This window comes from Polypterus senegalus, chromosome 15 (assembly GCF_016835505.1).
Source record: "Polypterus senegalus isolate Bchr_013 chromosome 15, ASM1683550v1, whole genome shotgun sequence".
In the NCBI taxonomy this organism is placed as follows: Eukaryota; Metazoa; Chordata; class Cladistia; order Polypteriformes; family Polypteridae; genus Polypterus; species Polypterus senegalus.
Window position 1 is genome coordinate 21,880,452 of NC_053168.1, and position 19,745 is coordinate 21,900,196.

The window sequence follows — 19,745 nt, forward strand, 5'->3', positions numbered from 1 at the left end:
GTGATGACTCCACTCGAGGCGTCTTTGAGTGGCGGCCATCGCGAGCTGACAGATGTGCAGGCGCCGTCCAGCACTAACAGCTCACATCTGTCTGATGAATTCATTTCTTATTCATTTTACCCATTTGGGTCAGATATCGAGACAAGTGCGGTCGTATTGGATTTGAACTGCATGCAAGATGAATTTGAAGAGTCAAACACAAGAACTGGAGTTCAGGTCTGAACGGCTCTTCCTATTTTCTTTGATTTTAACAGTCGCGCCCGCCCACCTGCCTGCCCGTGTTATTCCAGACCTTTACCGCCACCTGGTGGTTCATTCATTCATTTCACAGCCAAATGGATTCACTTGTTTTTTTTTTTTTTTGCTTTATTTTGTTTACAAAATAGTTCTCCATAAGAAAAATGATATTTTTATAACACCAAAAAAAAAACTACATTAAATCACATATTGGAAACAAAAAAAAAAAAAACTTTACAATTTTAAGAATGCTTGCTCAAAAATGTTTTGTATAAAAAAGCCTTAAGAAAATGTTAAGGCATTCTACAATAGCTTCATGGGGGTGCGAACCTGCAGAGGTGGACGTCTGCTCAGAAGTGCGCCGTCACTCGGTCGATTTCCAGCAAATCTTCTAATATCTGGAAAAGAAAAATCAAAAAAAGGGAAAAAAATCCGAGTTATAAAATCAACTTTTCTACCGCGTGCTGGTCGTCGTATTAAGATGAATACGGTACGACGATACGCTGACCAAATCTTTTTGTGTTTGTCAAATATGGGATTGTGTCGCACATTCTCGTTTCTGAACAGGGGTCCTGCCATTTTTCTAACATGTGGGACCCTCATGGTGAGGTCACTGTTGGGGACAGCCGTCCAGCTGAAGGAAGAGGCCTTCTATGTGCGGCCCCCAGACTGATGACAAGAGGGGCACACCGGAAGGATCCAGGATTGGCTCGAAACTTCTTGGGTGAAGTTGGCAAGGTCAGGGTTGCCCGGTCAGTCCCACCCTTAGCAGGATAAGTGGGGTAGAAGTGGACGTGAACACCAATGACTGGCCACACGTATCTGACTGGTGCGGTGGTCTCCTCAGCTCCAGCTAACGGGCATACAGTCACTTCCACACTTTCAATTCAGGGCACTGGGAGCCGAAGCCCACCCTGAAAGCATCATCAGGCACTCTTATTCAAACTCGGACCACTTTAAGACTGCAGATTCCACCGACCAGACTGGGGGGTCAAACCCAGGGTCCTGGCAGCTCGCTCTTTACTGGAAGTTCGGCCGATTTATTTTAGTGTTGTGTTAGCTTTGTTAGAGTGGCATGCAAAAGTTTGGGCCCCCTTGCTTAGAATGTCTGTTACTGTGAAGAGTTACCGTATGTACTGGTATGTAGAAGTCAGGTCTTGAAACCCGAAAAATCGATCATAAAATCAGACCTCAACTTATACGCCCGTTCAAAAATGCGACACTTAACCTTTTTTTTTTTTTCTTGCCTCCTCCAATCTCACACCAGTTTCTCAGACACATTGAATTTTGTCGCAGCAGCGCAGTCACCAATTTCTTTCGCCACTTCAATGACTTTTAATTTAAAACCAGCTTCATGTTTTCTTCTGATTGGACGCCTCATCGTAGATAAGGGAAGCTCTTACGATAAAAATGTATGAGGGTGTGAGATACAAAAAACACAAAACAGTGCAAACGTCGCTTCGGAATAGTTTGGGTGTTACCGTGTGGTCACGTAGGCACAATCTTCTTCTTTTGGCTGCTCCCGTTAGGGGCTGCCACAGCGGATCATCTTCTTCCATATCTTCCTGTCCTCGTCATCTTGCTCTGTCACACCCATCACCTACATGTCCTCTCTCAGCACATCCATAAACCTTCTCTTAGACCTTCCTCTTCTCCTTTTCCCTGACAGCTCTATCTTTAACATCCTTCTCCCAATATACTCAACATCTCTCCTCTGCACACGTCCAAACCAACGCAATCTCGCCTCTCTGACTTTGTCTCCGTCAAACTTGAGCTGACCCTCTAATGTCCTCATTTCTAATCCTCTCCATCCTCGTCACACTCAGTGCAAATCTTACCATCTTTAACTCTGCCACCTCCAGCTCTGTCTCCTACTTTCTGGTCAGTGCCACCATCTCCAACCCATATGACATAGCTGGTCTCACTACTATCCTGTAGACCTTCCCTTTCACTCTTGCTGATATCCGTCTGTCACAAATTACTCCTGACACTCTTCTCCACCCTGCCTGCACTCTTCTTCACCTCTCTTCCACAATCTCCATTACTCTGTACTGTTGATCCCAAGTATTTAAACTCACTCACCTTCGCCAATTCTACTCCCTGCATCCTCAACATTCCACTGACCTCCCTCTCATTCACACACATGTATTCTGTCTTGGTGGTCCTACTGACCTTCACTCCTCTCCTCTCCAGAGCATATCTCCACCTCTCCAGGGTCTCCTCAACCTGCTCCCTACTCTCGCTACAGATCACAGTGTCATCAGCAAACATCATAGTCCACGGGGACTCCTGTCTAATCTCGTCTGTCAACTTCGTCCATCACCATTACAAATAAGAAAGGGCTCAGAGCCGATCTCTGATGTAATCCCACCTCTGTCACTCCTACCGCAGACCTCACCACTGTCACACTTCCCTCGTACATATCCTGTACAACTCTTACGTACTTCTCTGCCAGTCCTGATTTCCTCACACAATACCACAACTCCTCTCTCCTCACCCTGTCATCTGCTTTCTCCAGGTCCACAAAGATGCAATGTAACTCCTTCTGGCCTTCTCTAAACTTCTCCATCAACATCCTCAGAGCAAACATTACATCTGTGGTGCTCTTTCTTGGCATGAAACCACACTGCTGCTCACTAATAATCACCTCACTTCTTAACCGAGCCTCCACTACTCTTTCCCATAACTTCATGCTGTGGCTCATCAATTTTATTCCCCTGTAGTTACTACAGTCCTGCACATCCTCCTTATTCTTAAATATCGGCACCAGTAAACTTCTTCTCCACTCCTCAGGCATCCTCTCACTTTCTAAGATTCCATTAAACAATCTGGTTAAAAACTCCACTGCCATCTCTCCTAGACACCTCTATACTTCCACAGGTATGTCATCTTGACCAACGGCCTTTCCATTCTTCATCCTCTTCATAGCTGTCCTTATTTCCTCCTTGCTAATCCATTGCACTTCCTGATTCACTATCTCCACATCATCCAATCTCTTCTCTTTCTCGTTCTCTTCATTCATCAGCTTCTCAAAGTACTCTTTCCATCTGCTCAACACACTCTCCTCGCTTGTGAGTACGTTTCCATCTTTATCCTTTATCACCCTAACCTGCTGCACATCTTTCCCAGCTTGGCTCCTCTCTGCAGCCCACCGGTCCTTTTCTCCATCCTTAGTGTCCAGCCTCTCACACAACTCATCATACGCCTTTTTTCTTTAGCCTTTGCCACGTCTCTCTTCACCTTGCTCCTTATCTCCTTGTACTCTTGTCTACTTTCTGCCTCTCTCTGACTATCTCACTTCTTCTTTGCCATCCTCTTCTTCTGTATACTCTCCTGTATTTCCTCGTTCCACCACCAGGTTTCCTTTTCCTCCTTCCTCTGTCCAGATGTCACTCCAAGCACCTTCTCGCTATCACCCTTAGTACATCTTCTGTAGTTTCCCAGCTGTCTGGTAACTCTTCACTGCCACCCAGTGCCTGTCTCACCTCCTCCCTGAGTCTTCCTTTTCCAACATTCACCATTTGATCCTTGGCACTGCCCTCACTCTCTTCCTCTTCTTGATCTCCAATGTCATCCTACAGACCACCATCCTATGCTGCCTAACTACACTTTCCCCTGCCACCACTTTGCAGTCTTCAATCTCCTTCAGATTGATTCTTCTGCATAAGATACCATCTACTTTGGTGACTCTTCCTCCACTCTTGTACGTAACCCTGTGTTCCTCCCTCTTCTTAAAATACGTATTCACCACAGCCATGTCCACCCTTTTGGCAAAATCCACTATCCTCTGACATTCTTCATTCCTCTCCTTGACACCATACCTACCCATCACCTCCTCGTCTCCTCTGTTCCCTTCACCAACACGCCCATTGAAATCCGCTCCAATCACCACTTTCTGTCCCTTGGGTACTAGTGATGTGTCGTTCGCGAACGAGCCGGCTCTAAGAGCCGAAGCTTCAGCCGCACACAGAACATTGGCTCATAAAGCCGGCTAATTGGCAGGGGCGGGACATTATTTATACGGGCACACAGAACACTGGCTCATAATGCCGGCTCGTTGGCAGGGGCGGGACATTATTTATACGGGCACACAGAACATTGGCTCATAATGCCGGCTCGTTGGCAGGGGCGGGACTTTATTTATACGGGCACACAGAACATTGGCTCATAATGCCGGCTCGTTCACCAACGATACATCGGACTAGGATTGTACCATTATGTGAAAGAAGGAAGGGGGGCAGACGCTCCGAAGACAGCGAGTGTTGGTACAGGCCAGGCACACAGAGCGACACTGTCGATGCGACAGACGAGGTGCCAGTTTTAAATGCAAGCGCATCGTGAAGAAAAAAAGAGGAGTGAAGAAATGAGTGAATGCCGAAAAAGCAGCAGCATCTGTCTGCATTTCAGTGATACTGGAGACTGCAAAGCTAAGTGCAGAATTTGTAATATGAAAATATCCGTTAGAGCAGAGTCAACGACAAACCTGCACACACATATAAGAACCTGCCACCCATCCGTGCAACTGGAGGAGAGCGTGCCCTCTCTCCTGCCATCCACTGACCCTGGAAAAGAGACAAGTACTTCTGCTGCAGTGCTGGTAGGAAGACTTTGCACAGTCAGAAAGAGTCTTCTCAAAAACAGGACAAATAATCACGGAGTGGAGAAATTACATCAGCCCATCTGGCATTTCTGAATGCCAACCTGGCCTAAAAACTTTTATTCAAAGAGTCATAGTGTTGTGTTGTTGCCGAGTTTGGCCTTTATTTAATTTGTTTGCTGTGGTTAAGTTGTTAATTTAAAGCTTTCATTAAAATGTTAAACAGTAGTAACTGTGTATTTTTTGTAATGAAAAAATGCATAAAAATACGTAATGTCTGAAAACACTGAATAAGAAATTGCTTATACACAAACCATTCATAATTGCTTAATTAGGCTAAAATATAAGCATCCAAGTGATACTAAACGAAGAGCCATTCGGGAGCCGTAAGAGCCGAAGCTTTGAAAAGAGCCGGAGTTCCTATCACTATTGGGTACACTGTTCATCACTTCATCCAGCTCACTCCAGAAATCTTCTTTCTCACCCACTGCACACCCAACTTGCGGTGCATATGCACTAACAACATTCATCATCACACCTCCAATTTCCAGCTTCATAATCATTACTCTGCCCGACACTCTTTTCACCTCCAAAACACTCTGTCCATACTATTCCTTCAGGATTACTCCTACTCCATTTCTCCTCCTGTCCACACCATGATAGAACAATTTGAATCCACTTGCGATCCACCTGGCCTTACTCCCCTTCCATTTAGTCTCTTGCACATACAATAATAATAATAATAATAATAATTCTTTGTATTTATATAGCGCTTTTCCCACACCTCAAAGCGCTCAGCAATTGCAGGTTAAGCTTGTCAACGCTTTTTGTAGCCAGCTGACAGTCTTTCCACCCATTCGTACTCGCCAAAGGTTTCTGATTCTTTGAGATTCTTGGGCCATCTTGCATGTGATGCTCTTTTGAGGTCTCGCCACAGACTGTCAATGACGTTTAGGTCGGGGGACTGTGAGGGTCCATGGCAAAAGCATCAGCTTGCGTCTCTTGGGGTATTCCGTTGTGTTTCAGATCATTATCTTCTTGTAGGACCCATCCTCTTTTTAACGTCAACTCTTTTTACAGATGCTGTGGTCTTTTGCTGCTATTTATTTGAATCCATTCTTTCCTCTCCCAATGACCTGTTACACAAGACCAAAGCTGATTGATTCACCACCAGGCTTAGTAGACGGAAACGGGTTCTTTTCTTGTAATTCAGAGCCCTTTTTTCTCCCAACATACCTTTGAACATTGTGGCCAAAAAAGTTCTATTTTGACTCCATCAGTCCACAGAACGTGTTTCTAAAATGCATCAGGCTCGTTTAGATCTTCAGTTGTGAACTTCAGGCCCTGAGTTGTGAGGCTAAGACACTGGAGAGGTTTTCTTCTGCTGACTCCACCATGAAGGTCATACTTGTTCAGGTGTCGCTGCGCAGTAAAACAGTGGACCCCCACCCCAGCGTCTGCTAGATCTTCCTGAAGGTCTGTCTGCTGTCAAACAGGGGTCTTGATTTGCCTTTCTAGCAATCCAACCATCAGCTCTTTCAGAAGGTTTTCTTGGTCTTCCAGACCTCAACTTGACCGCCACCATTCCTGTTAACTGCCATTTTTTTAATAACATCACAAACTGAGCAAATGGCTTCTGTACCTGAACACATTTTGCTGTCTTCTTGTCGCCTTCTCCTGCCTTGTCACAATCAGATATTTTACTTTTCAGAGTGCTGGGCAGCTGCTTAGAGGGGCCGATGGGTGCTGATTGTTAGGATGAAGTTTGAAAAGTCCAATGATTTATACAGCTTTGACATTTGCATCACCTGAGGTGTCCTAACGATGACTGTGCACAAGCCAAAGTCCAAATGAGCCAATTAAGGCCTGAGACCACCTTGGGAAAAGTTATCTGAGACCTCAAATATCTTACGCTTTATCTATCTCCTTTGCTTTGTTCACTTTACAACTGTACAAAACATAAACAATACACTAACCTTATATATTAAAGTGTGTGTGTGTGTGTCTGTCCGGCCTGCCCGTAAGTGAGACGAGGAGTCGGGGTAAGGGGTCCACATCTGAGGAAACAGAAAACTCGCTTACCCGCTAATGCACAAATGATGTGAGCACCTCGGCAAAACGAATCCTCCTAGGAGGGAGATGCCCAGAGCAGTTCCTTTCAGTTACCGGACATCCATCCATCATCCAACCCGCTGAATCCGAACACAGGGTCACGGGGGTCTGCTGGAGCCAATCCTAGCCAACACAGGGCATAAAGCAGGAACTAATCCCGGGCAGGGTGCCAACCTACCGCAGGACACTCACAAACACACACACCAAGCACACACTAGGGCCAATTTAGGATCGCCAATCCACCTAACCTGCATGTCTTTGGACTGTGGGAGTAAACCCACGCAGACACGGGGAGAACATGCAAACTCCATGCAGGGGGGACCTGGGAAGCGAACCCAGATCTCCCAACTGCGAGGCAGCAGCGCCACCGTGCCACCCTAGATGACATCTCTACATTCAATTTTTTTTCTGACGATTTCGGTAGTTTCTAGGACCCCTGGGCTGACACAGCTAGTCTTACATAAAATGCTAAAAAGAAAAGTGTCATCTTTAACGTTATGCCTGTTGCTGATTAGTTCATCTTCTGCTCACTTAACTACTCACAGTAGCAGACATTTTAAGCAGGGGGGCCCAAGTGTTTGCATGCCACTGTAGTTGGAAGTCTGTTTGTAGCCCTCCTTCAGACCCCTTCAAGCTGTGCACACTTCACCATGCGACTGTCACGTCTTTGGCCCACTCAAGGAGGCTCCACGCAGTTGCAGGTTTCACCCTGATGATGAGGTGAAGGAGGTGGTGGACTCCAAAAGCACTCGGACCTCTTCACATTTCATTTTAAGTGGATACATTTGCCCGCTTTGCCCATCAATCTACACTTGAAAAATTGTTCAGAAAGGTTTGCATATTTATAAAAAAAAAATCAAAACCGGAAATCTCTCACTTTAAATGAGTATGATCTGTTAGGTTTTGTCAGGGCGAGTCACAGGGTATGTCAGACTTCACGACCGGACCCTCATGGATGCACGCCACTCTTTGATTATATAAATGCAGTCTGTGGCTGAACATCACCGTGACGGGCCCTTTCAGCTCGCCTGTAAGCAAAAGCTTCCTTATCTACCGCACGTGTCGCTGGGAAAGTAACAAGCAACACGTGGCGTTGTACTTACTATATCTTGGGTAGTTCCAATTTTTTTTGCAAGTTCGCTGCGCTCCATGGTGCTCAGGTAGAGATATTTGTTCAGTAGTTCACCGTCCAAGATATTCCGGACTGCGTTCTGGAGGGAACGTCGGTCAGCGTGCAGCATTCTGTGAAGACAGGCGACATAATGTTAAAACATCAGGGGGCAAATTCACGTCAACATTCTGGTGTGAAAATGAAAGACAGTCCGTTTCTAAAAACTTCAGAACACAGCAGCAGCAAATCGAACAGAGCAAATGAGGGCTGGGGCAGGATGATGGGAAACACACCATTGTCTTGTCCATAATGACATTCTGGTTCCAGCTGGCATTTAATTGGCGCTAAAACAGATTTGCCAACCTGCAACTCACTGTATGGCCGAGATGGGTTGTCAGCTTAAGAGGAAAGGAAAAGAGCCATCGCTTGAATGCTTTATGGGGGCTGCAGATTTCTACAACCAGCCGAAGGGTCACTTTGCTGCTGCATACTGGGGAATTGAAACGACTCGCATATGAGGTGTCACACACAGGCGCAAATGGGAGAGCAGCTGAAGGGCCCGAATGAGGACAATTCCATGCCAGACCAGGGGGTGGTGAGTTGCACTAATCCTTTCTCTCTTTCCACTGCAGATCAGTTACAGGAAATCTTGCCTGGCCTTGATGATGTCAATTCCGGTTCAGAGGAATGCAACTTCCCGACTGAAAATTCGGGTACAGTACACCTGGATATTAAGAGGATATTGGATTCTTCAGGTCCTGCTCCTATTGCTCCTGGAAGTCATTCATCCTGCCGACTACGCCAGTGTCATATGAATAGACAAGAGACATAAAAAGGTTTGCGGCAGCCACCTGTATAGTGTTTCCTGGCTACAAAATTAGTTTAAATGGTGTACCAGTTGTGTACAGGTTTGAGTTGAAAACAGAACTGCCTGGATGTTAACTATTTCAGGGCGGATGTCGACAGGAGGGGTTGAGGGCGCACATCGACAAAAGTCCACATCCATGGGTAGACGGTGACAATCGGCTGTTAATGGCGACAAAACTCACAGTTACGTTAAAGGCTCTCTGCTTGGAGGAATGTTAGACTCATTGACTCAGCATCTAATCCTTGCGCGTATGTGAGTTACGAAATGTAAACAAAGGCAAGATGGCATCGACATCTCACGTGGGAGCGAAGCGATTTCCGCATTATCGCCGAGTCGGTTTCTGATTTTTCAGAATCTGATTTTATTGATAGTGATCAGGAGATCGAGCAAGACAGTTAGGAATTGGCATCAGCTGATCGGACACCAGCCGATGCCACCCCAGCTGAGCGCATTCGCGCAGCCAACACACATATGGCAAGGTTCATGTGGGAGGAATACCCAGACATTGATCCATGGGAGCCAAACTTGCTACCGGACTTCACAAGACGGCATGGCTAGCTGTTGGACATGACAGATTACCAGCCGCTGGACTATGTCAGGCTGTTCTTTCCTGAGGTCGCCTTTCAGCTACTGTCAGACGAGACAAACAGGTATACGGAGCAATTTTCTGAATCGCGGGCTTCGCTTGCAGCACATTCTCGCTTTTCCAAGTGGAAACCGACAACAAGAGACGAGATGAAGGTCACTCTGTCATTACAAATAGAGATGGGACTAGACTGGCGATATAACTTCAGGGAGCATTGGTCCAAATGTGTTTTGTGCCCTGGTGGCTTTGGGCAGGTTTTATTCACTTCTGTGATAACCAGAAGCAAATCCCAAGGGGTGAGCCAGGCTATAACCCCATGTATAAAGTTCAGCCCCTGCTTGACATTGTGGAACCAACATATAAACAATTTTATCAGCTTGGCCGTGATTTGTCTGTGTATGAATCAATGATAAAATACAAGGGACGCCATTTTTTCCCGCCAGACAGGCTGACGGAGTGCCACTTTCCTGCAACAAATCAGGACAAAAAATACAAACCTGACTGTGTTGTGTGCAGCAACAGACAAATGAAAAGGAGGCACCAGTGCAGCACGTATTGTAAGCAGCGCAATGTGGCAATGCATGCAGTTGGCTGCTTTGAGCGATATCATACTTTGCTGTGTAACATGTATGTGAAATCACATAGTAATACAGGCTCATACGACATTCAAGACAGTAACATCTGTCAAAATAAATATTTTTTGCTGATTTGATGTCTTAAACAATTGCTTTGTGTTCTTTTTTTTTTAAAAAGTCAAGTTTCTGGAAAAATATTCAGCCCTGGGAGAAAAGAAACAAAAAAAAAGCCCTAAAAGAGTTAAGGGATGGTTAGAGGAAGTAATGTCATTGGGGCCAGAACCGGAAGTGACATCGTCAAGGCCAGGCGGGATTTCCTGTAACTCGTCTGCAGTGGAAAGAGAGAAAGGATTAATGCACCTGGTCTGGCGTAGAATTATCCTCATTCGGGCCCTTTAGCTGTGTGACTGAGGGTAAAACCAAAATGGAAAGGCAATTTGAAAATTACGTGGTAACCGCAATAGTTAGAAAGTTACACAACACAAGGCCATCTGCAATGCCTTATGGGTGGTTTGAACACACACACACGTAGTGCGGCGCTCGGCCATTAGTCTCGTTGAAGCCAAAGTCAAATGAACCTGGACATTCCACTGTGGGACCGCACCATTATTGAACAACGCGCCGTCGTGAGATTTCTTGAGGCAGAGGGCGTGAAACCTGCTGAAATTCACCGAGGGGTGTTGGCTCAGGACAGAAGTGAAAACAGCAGAGCTTAACATACAAGATTATGAATGGTGGGAAAGGTTTACAGCAGGAAGAACAAGTGAAACTCAATCTGGTCAATCATCAACATCACGCACACAAGCCCACATCGACATGGTGAACGTCTTCATTAGACAAGACCGACGGATTACGTTGTCTGCTGTTGCTGCACATTTGGGTATCAGCAATGGATCTGCACAGGACGGCATAGAGAGTGATGGCTGTTACATAAGATGAACACCCAAACTGCTTACTGATCTTCACAAACAGCAGCATGTGAAAGTTGAGACCCAATTCGTGAAGCGTGACGAAGAAGATCCTAAAGTTTTGGAGTGGATTGTCACCGGAGATGTGACTTGGGTCCATCACTGTGAGCCGGAAGACAAGAGACAATGCATGCAGTGGAAACCCCCGTGTTCTCCATTAAAGAATAAAGTTCAAGTGACAGCCCTCTGCCAAGAAAATCATGATGACCTTCTGGGATATGAAGGATCCTATTCTGACATTTTCAGGAACATCGACAATCAGCGACCAATACAACGTGGTGTGCTCTGCTTAGAGAGAAACTGAAACCTGCAATCGGCAGCAACAGGAGAGGAATGCTGTCAAACACCGTCCTGCTGCTCCATCACTACACACGTCCACATGCAGCAGCCTCAACGCTGAAGGCCATGCAACAGCCGTGGTTTGAATGTCCTCCACATCCCCCTCAGAGCCAACTTCCAACTCTCACATCTTCGGCCCACCTGAAGAGGCTCTACGAGGTTGCAGGTTTACCTCTGACTATGAGGCTGAGTTAGCGGTGCAGACCTGGATTTGTGAGCAGCCCAAGGAATGAAGTGGTGGAACAATTCAAGAAGTGCACCGGCCTGCAGGGGGACCATGTGGAGAGGTGACACAACTGTCATGTTCATCCGCTCACAATTACCCAAATTAAAAAGCACGTTGCCTTTATTTTTTCAATGTGCCTCAAGTCACAAGTCCAGTTACAAGTAGATGACAATCTGTGTACACCACACGCTTCATGAAGAAAGCTAACAAACACGGACAGCTTCCTCAAATGCCCCACGGCATCACCTAATCTGAACTCTTTTAATTCCGTATCAACCTCACAAGATTCATCTCAAAGGCGTGAACAGAACAGGAATGTTAAAAAGAACATAAAGCCCGGACTTTCTGAGGAAAATACCCAGAGGAGAGCGACTGGGCTGACTGCAGGGCTACCGGGGATGAGTTATGAGGAAAGATTAAAAAGAGCCGAGCCTTTACAGTTTAAAAAAAAGAAGATTAAGAGAAGACATGCCTGAGGTCTTTAAAATTAAAAAGGGAATTCAAGCAAAGGATCGAGATGTGACTTTATAATGAGTTCATCAGGGGCACATTGTAACTTGTTAAGGGTCGCATCAGTGGGGTCCGGTGGTTAAGGCTTTGGATTTCAAACCCTGAGGTTGTGCGCTCACATCCCTCCACTGTGCGACCCTAAGAAAGTCACTTCACCCGCTTGTGTTCCAGTTGGAAAAAACAAAAAGAAATGTAAACAATTATATCTCAAATGTTGTAAGCTGCTTTGGATAAAAGTGTCAGCCAAATAAATAAATGCACATTTCGCACAAACATCAGGAAGTTTTTCTTCACACAGACAGCCATAGACTCGTGGAATAAGTGACCCAAGTGGTGTGGCAGGCAGCAGGACATTAGGGACCTTCAAACCTCGACAGATTTACTTTTAGTGTGAGCAATGGGCGTTGTGCGTCATCTGCCAAACAAAAGCATGAAGCCTTCCAAAGTATAAAGACATTTGGAAACAAAGCATGCTAACTTACAGAAGTTGAAACTTTTTTAAATGAAAAATGAAAATCGTGAGGCTTCACAAAAAAACGTACAAATAAATGTGCCAGCAGGCCCTCGGGGCACTGTCCCACTGCACATCACAGTGCCAAATGTAGGAATGGGCACAAAATTCTCGACATGCCAGCCACCTGCAAACTAAGACAAATCCCTTCACTTACCCCGATGTGAAAACCAGACAGGCCAAGGTTATTCATTCAGAAGACAAATGGACACTAAGTTTGATTCAGTGTTACACCCCCAGTGCCGAATGAGTACGGTGCGTATTTCACCTCCTATGTACACCGTAGGTAAATTCTGAATACATATTTGCTGTTATTTGTTAATGTGTGCCATTTGTAGGGCCGTGGGCCAGTTGACATTAGAATTTCTTGATGATAAAATGGTTTGAGACCCATTGCTCTACAACATCTTCATCCTCAACGGGCTCACCCAGGACAGCGGGTTTCCTCTTAAACAGGGCATCCTTCGTGGTGGGACTCATTAGCTTCATATGATCTGACACTAAAATCATCAACACACGGCACGCAGCTTTACTATCACAAAACTCTCACCATACCTGTATGCTTTAGGGTTTAAGCCAGCGTGGTGTGGGATCATGGTAGTCAACGCATTCTGCAACATTAGTAGTCGACGGTACGTCTTTTCCTGCATTGGCAGAAGAAGTCCAATCCCACCATCTAGAGTAGCTTTAAGAGAGAAGACATGTCTGTTATTACGCTGGTTGGTTTTACAATCAGAAAGTCGAGCAAAGCCAATAATACAGTGGTGATCGAAATTTGAGAACAATTTATGAACACTTGCTTTTTCTGAAATGTTGTTAATCTTCATTGCTCAAAAGAATATTATCTGATGGTTTATCACTGTTCTACTAGCATGTTTTACAAAATAATGAAGGCATTGCAACAAAAAACGTTATTTTGTAGAAAACGCAACAGTCAAAATTAGAGAACAGTACCAATGCAGTAGAAGATTACAACTACAATGTCTGAAGAGTCACAGTTTTCATGGGGCAGAATGGTGGCTCCGAGGTTAGGGATCTGCGGCGCCCGATTGGCTGTTCAAATCCCGTAAACGGCAGAAGTGACTCCACTCCGCTGGGGCCTTCAGCAAGGCCCTTAACCTGCAATCCCTCCAACCTGGGTAAGACATTAATCCGCATCCAGCCCTGCAAGACGGTCCTCCAACTTACAGGGAGAAATCGGGGGTTGATGGCAGGACTGGCACTCCAGCCACCATAACAAAACCTCACACTGTTGGTCACCCGCTGCACTCGGGTCCCAATCCAGGTGGCTCGTCGTGTGGTGGGTGCGCCAACGTGCTATCAGTGCACACTCCCAACCTCTCTTACGGCTTTGAATTATCAGTAGGACATGTCGAGGCCCCTTAGCTTTGAATGACTTCAGCCCCTCTGCACCCGCAGGACTTCACTCGTTTCTCACGCTGCTCTGGTTTGACATCGGCCCACTCTCACTGTTCTTCCACACTTCGGTAACTGTCAGTGGGTTTCTTACCCATAACCCTGTCGCCAAAGATTCTCGACTGGGTTTAGATTTGGACCCTGGGCTGGCCATTTTTATTATTACAATGATGTTAGCTTCAAGGAGTTGCTTTCCCCGTTATGCAGTGTCACGGTGGGCACCGTCTTGCATGAAAATCATTTGCTGATTATGAGACACTTGCAGAGAAGGATCAAAATGTTGCTGATGGTGGTGCTGATAAACATTTGCAGTCATCCTGCCATGTAGCTGTATAAGAGGCCCAACTTCTGCTGCAGAAAGCAGCCCCAAGCTGTGACGCTTCCTCCTCCAAACTGAACTGACTTTTTTACGCACTTTGGGTTCAAGTCTTGTTTGACACTGAGATGATGTTTCCCATCGGACCCAAATAAATTCACCTTGCTGTCGTCACAGAATTGAACTCTGGACCAGTTCTTCTCTGTCTACACAACGTGCTCCTCAGCACCAGTTAGTCTTAGCCTTCTGAACCTTTCTGCTGATGAGTGGCTCTGTCGCTACAGAGTGGGATTTCAGTCTGAATGGTCTTAAACGGTGAGCCGCTGTATGCCGAGACCGATCCTTACCTGGCGAGCAATACCAGCTGCAGGGTTGAACCGATTCCCTATTGAGAGTCTCCATGTTATCCTCTCGGCATTCGTCTTACGTGGACGACCAGCGTTTTTGGGGGATTTGAATGAATTAAGTGTCATTGTAAAGCTGCCATATTCTAGAACAATCACTGACTTGGAATGACCAGCTTTTCTTGCAGTGGCTGAGCGGGTTAGCCCTTTGGCCTTCATCTGGACAACCTGCTGTCACAGGGATCCTGTCATCTTAAAGCGGCAGAGTAATTCAGAGTGCAGGGCTGGTCAGATAATGAAGGAAATTAACACCAGAGAGGTGTCTGACATTTTGATCAGAGTCCTTCAAATTCTTCATTTAAGTTTTTTATATTGTGTTTCAGAATGTATTTAAATTATAAAATTTACTTAAAAAAAGCTGCTCTTCTATTCCAATTGGGATAACTTCAAATAGGTATAGGCAGTGATTTTCAAATTGAGGAAGTTCTGCGAATTTTGATCACCACTGTACCTGAACAGAAAAACAGAAGTCAGAAGTACACAGCATACCCCGTCTGCAGCTATTTATGCATTTCTCACTCACTCGGGGTCAAGGATGAGCCCCGGACAGGATGTCAGCCATCTGCAGGGCCTCCTCGTTCACAGGCACACAACCACAAGAGGGACAGTTTTGAGCTGTGAAGGAAGTCAACTGCACGTCTTAGGACAGCGGGAGGCCATAACAACACAGGCAGGCAAACTCCACACACAAGGCATGGAGGGTTAGGCAGGAACTGAAAGAGGGTCCAAGCTCTCTGAGGCGACAACACCGCCTGCCTGCCTGCCGCCATCCAAATGTCCTGTGCAACCTCTTTAAACTTGAATCGGTACACTTTGCTTCTGTAAATATTTCAATCAGAAAGTTGCCGGTTCAAATCCCGTAAATGCCAACAGGGGCCCTGCTCTGTTGGGCCCCTGAGCAAGACCCTTAAACCTGCAATTGCTGAGCACTTTGAGTAGTGAGAAAAGCGCTATATAAATGCAAAGAATTATTATTAATCCATCTTAAGTAGTCTTACCAAACCAGGTGATGTGTTTGTTCTCCCAGGCTAGTGACTTCTTGCTCGGCCCCTCCATTGCCCCTCTACAGGGCATTCTCCAGAAAGCATTCACGTGAGCACCAACGTTAAAATCCGCACGCCGAAGCAGGCGCATCCCTCCGAAGCTTTCTTTTGCTAGACGTATAACACAAGACATTCATTTCAACAATCATTTCTCTACATAACTTTTTGTTTTTTTCATTCCTTATTTACGTCATGTCATTTTATAAACTGCTTAATCCAGACCAGGCTCGATTGGGGGCTGGAGCCTATCCCAGCGAGCTGAGAGCGCAAGGCAGCAACAAACCCTGGACGACGACGACAACAGCATTTATTTATATATAGCACATTTTCATACAAACAATGCAGCTCAAAATGCTTTACAAGATGAAATAAAAAGAAAGCTAATATGCAAAACATTAACAATATTAGGCAATAATTTTATAAAGTGTGCAACAAAGCAAAAAGTAAGGGCGGATGACCAGGAGGAAAGAAAGCAAAATAAACTTCAGTTAGGATGGAGAAAAAAAAAAAAATACAAAATCTGCAGGGGTTCCAAAGCCACCCAACACCCATTGGGCATGGGCACTGGACAGGGCGCCACTCCATCCCAGGGTGAACACAGACACACACATTTGAAATATATTTATTTACTAATGTATAATTCTGCCATGATTAACCCTGGATTGTATAGTAAAGTGGGGTGTGAACATCTCCTCAGCCACCTTGTTTTACGTACTTTATCTAAACTCTGCCGCGTTCTTCTGTTTTGTGAACCCCTAAAAGTGCAAGCAGTGCCTTTAGTCCTCTCATTTTTAACTTTATAGGGTCCTTAGTGTCACGTGTACAGGGCACAGTGCAATTCTTAGTTACATGTGTCAATTAACAAGCGAGACGTCACCACTCTCTAGTGCCATGACTAATGATCGATTGATATGAAAGGTGCTACTAGACAGACAGACAGAAAAGGCACTATATAACAGCTAGCTGTGCTACCCGTCTCCAAGACAGGTTGAAATCCAAGTAATCAACGTAGACCGTCGCACTAACATCTGGAGTGCACCACCTATTGGGATGTATTTTTTAATACATTTAGTAATAAAATTCATTGCATTTTTCATTCTAACAGATGGAAGATCACAAACACTTGTAGTAATTAAACACAGGACTACAAATGTTTGTGATGCACCATCTGCTGGAATGACAAATGCAATGTAGAGGTCTTTTTATATGTCATTTGATATGGGATTTGTCAAAGCAGTGTTAATGTTTGTGATGTGCCGTCTGTTGGAATGACAGAGATGTAGCAACTGGATGGACACACAGATACTTACAGTATGCTTTTATTAAAATGGATGGGTTAATGGATAAGATACTGTAGATGTGAAAGGCACTATATAACTAATAGACAGACGTTTCAATCAGGTGTTTTAGGGCTGATTTAGATTTCACGTTACTAGACTTGGCCAATTCTGAATTGTTTTTATTGTCCTGCACAACCAGCCATGGAGAAACTTTATTTACTATATTAAAGTCATATTTTTACATTTAGGCTGCAGTTCCCAGGTGTTACCTGTTCATATTTTATTAACAATATAAAATTCTGTAGGTTTATTGTTAAGTGACCATAAAAATACTAAAATAAATAAAAGCCCCTTAAAAGATACTTTTTTTAAACTAATAAATTAAGTACAAAAATATTTATACATAATATACATATAACAAAATAAAAATGATTTTTACACGTACAAGCCAAAATTCTAATGAAATGTTCCAAGTTTATCTAGAAGATACAAGGCCATTATGAGTAACAAGTTTACACGTAAAATAAACTCATTTGTCTTTTAAGCTAAAAATCCTTACTGGTTAGTAAGCAGCAAGGACAAATTCTTCTTTAACTGTTCTTTTTCTAATTAAAATGAGAGCTGCTATGCTAAACACGAGCAGATAAGGAGCATTTGTTTTAATTACAGAACAAAATGAAAAAAGTCTCATTAAATTTTCATTTCTTCCAAAGACGTGCCTCTCTTTTCTCACACTCTGCCAGGCCTTTCCATGCACAGCACACAACTCCTCAGATTCCCTTTTCTGTCTTTTACTCCACTTTTTGCAATAAAAAAGCCAGTATTCCATTCTTCCCGCTCACCTTAAGTTTGACTGCTGGCTTTCTTTTTAGAGAAAGTTCCAGGAGCAAAATGGCGCATGGGATTCCTTAACTGCCATAATATCTTGTGTAAAGGAGCACTACAACTAAATTACTGTAAAGCTGAGAAAAGCACGTTCTGAAAAAAATCTTTTTTGAGATCAGTTAATGTAATCACTGATCATGTCATCTGGGGTGAAAACTGGATAATCTCAACCAGCAGCTGATCATTTGGAGTATCACAGATAGGTAGACATACAGAGAGATAGATATGAAAGGCACTATATGATAGAGTAGCAAAATACCTGCGCTTCGCAGCGGAGAAGTAGTGTGTTAAAGAAGTTATGAAAAAGAAAAAGAAACATTTTAAAAATAACGTAACATGATTGTCAATGTACTTAATTACGTGAGAGGCGTAGTGATGGGGGACGCAACTCCGCCTCCCACGGCGACCGAGCTGCAGGCTATGGCCGTATATATGTACGTAAGTAGGTTCCAGTTATGACCGTTACACGCAGAATTTCAAAATGAAGCCTGCTTAACTTTTGTAAGTAAGCTGTAAGGAATAAGCCTGCTAAATTTCAGCTTTCTACTTACACGGGTAGTTGGAGAATTAGTGATGAGTTAGTGAGTCAGTCAGTCAGTCATAGAGGGCTTTGTCTTTTATTAGTATAGACAGATAGATATGAAAGGTACGATATAATAGATAGATGTAAAAGGCACTATATAATTGATACATAGATAGATATGAAAGGCACTATATAATAGATAGATATGAAAGGCACTATATAATAGATAGATAGATGTGAAAGGCACTATATAATAGATAAGTAGATATGAAAGGCACTAATATAATAGACAGATAGATGTGAAAAGCACTATATAATAGATAGATATGAAAGGCACTATATAATAGATAGATAGATGTGAAAGGCACTATATAATAGATAGATGTGAAAGGCACTATATAATAGATAGGCACTATATAATATATAAGTAGATATGAAAGGCACTATATAATAGATAGATAGATGTTTAGAGCGCTCTCCTGCTGATCACTGGCCAAAGAAGAGTTTGCCCCTCATTGAGAGAAGACCTTCCTCTCTTTAACCCCCCCCACCAGTTTTAGGCATACCTGCAAGGCTCTAATACAGTTAAAAAATGTGTAATAAAAAATATACTGTAAAAAAAAACAAAATGTATGAATTAATAATAGAGAACAGAATATCCCCTCTAAGTCTCTGATTTGGTACAGCAATTGAAAATACAGGCAATACTAAACACCTAGAATGATGGAGGCGTGTAATCTTAACAGAACATGTGTGTTTTTGGAAATCAACGGAACGTGTCAAGTTCATTCTGTTACAATATATATGTGGTAAGTGGAGCTTACCTTCTGGCAGGTACATATAAACCATGAGATTTTTATCTCGATCTGACACTAAAGACAAAAAAAAAAGAATAATAGTAATTATCAAGAAGAGTTCACAATAAAATTAAAACAGATTCTTATGCTTAAAATGTTGACAGAAAAAAACAAACATTCAACAGAAAAGATATATAAGTAACAATTTTAAGTAAGCAAAATGTGTTCCATTAGCATCAAGCATCCACAATCAGTATTTCTAGCACCACAATTTAATGCATTTATCTTGTCACTGTGACTGCACCACGGCACTGCTGCTTTATGGATCCATCGTCCTGGGACAGAATCCCACACCTGCTTACCCTTCCAAACCTTTATTTAAACTCAAGAGTACGCTGAAGAAAATCCTGATTTACAATGCAGCCAAGCATAAAAAATATT

At 43.9% G+C, this 19,745-nt stretch overlaps 1 protein-coding gene across 1 annotated transcript in view; it reads right to left on the minus strand.

The window, feature by feature from the left end:
* Positions 1-451: 451 nt before the first annotated feature.
* cpsf1 (cleavage and polyadenylation specific factor 1) overlaps positions 452-19,745 on the minus strand; it is an 87,446-nt gene continuing 68,152 nt past the window's right edge. Inside the window, exons 34-38 of the mRNA XM_039736683.1 lie at positions 19,332-19,379; positions 15,775-15,930; positions 13,196-13,325; positions 8,050-8,188; positions 452-635 (exon numbers count right to left, since the gene is read on the minus strand). Of these exons, the coding sequence (XP_039592617.1) occupies positions 588-635; positions 8,050-8,188; positions 13,196-13,325; positions 15,775-15,930; positions 19,332-19,379 (521 nt within the window). The 3' untranslated portion in view covers positions 452-587. The remainder of the gene's footprint in view (positions 636-8,049; positions 8,189-13,195; positions 13,326-15,774; positions 15,931-19,331; positions 19,380-19,745) is intronic.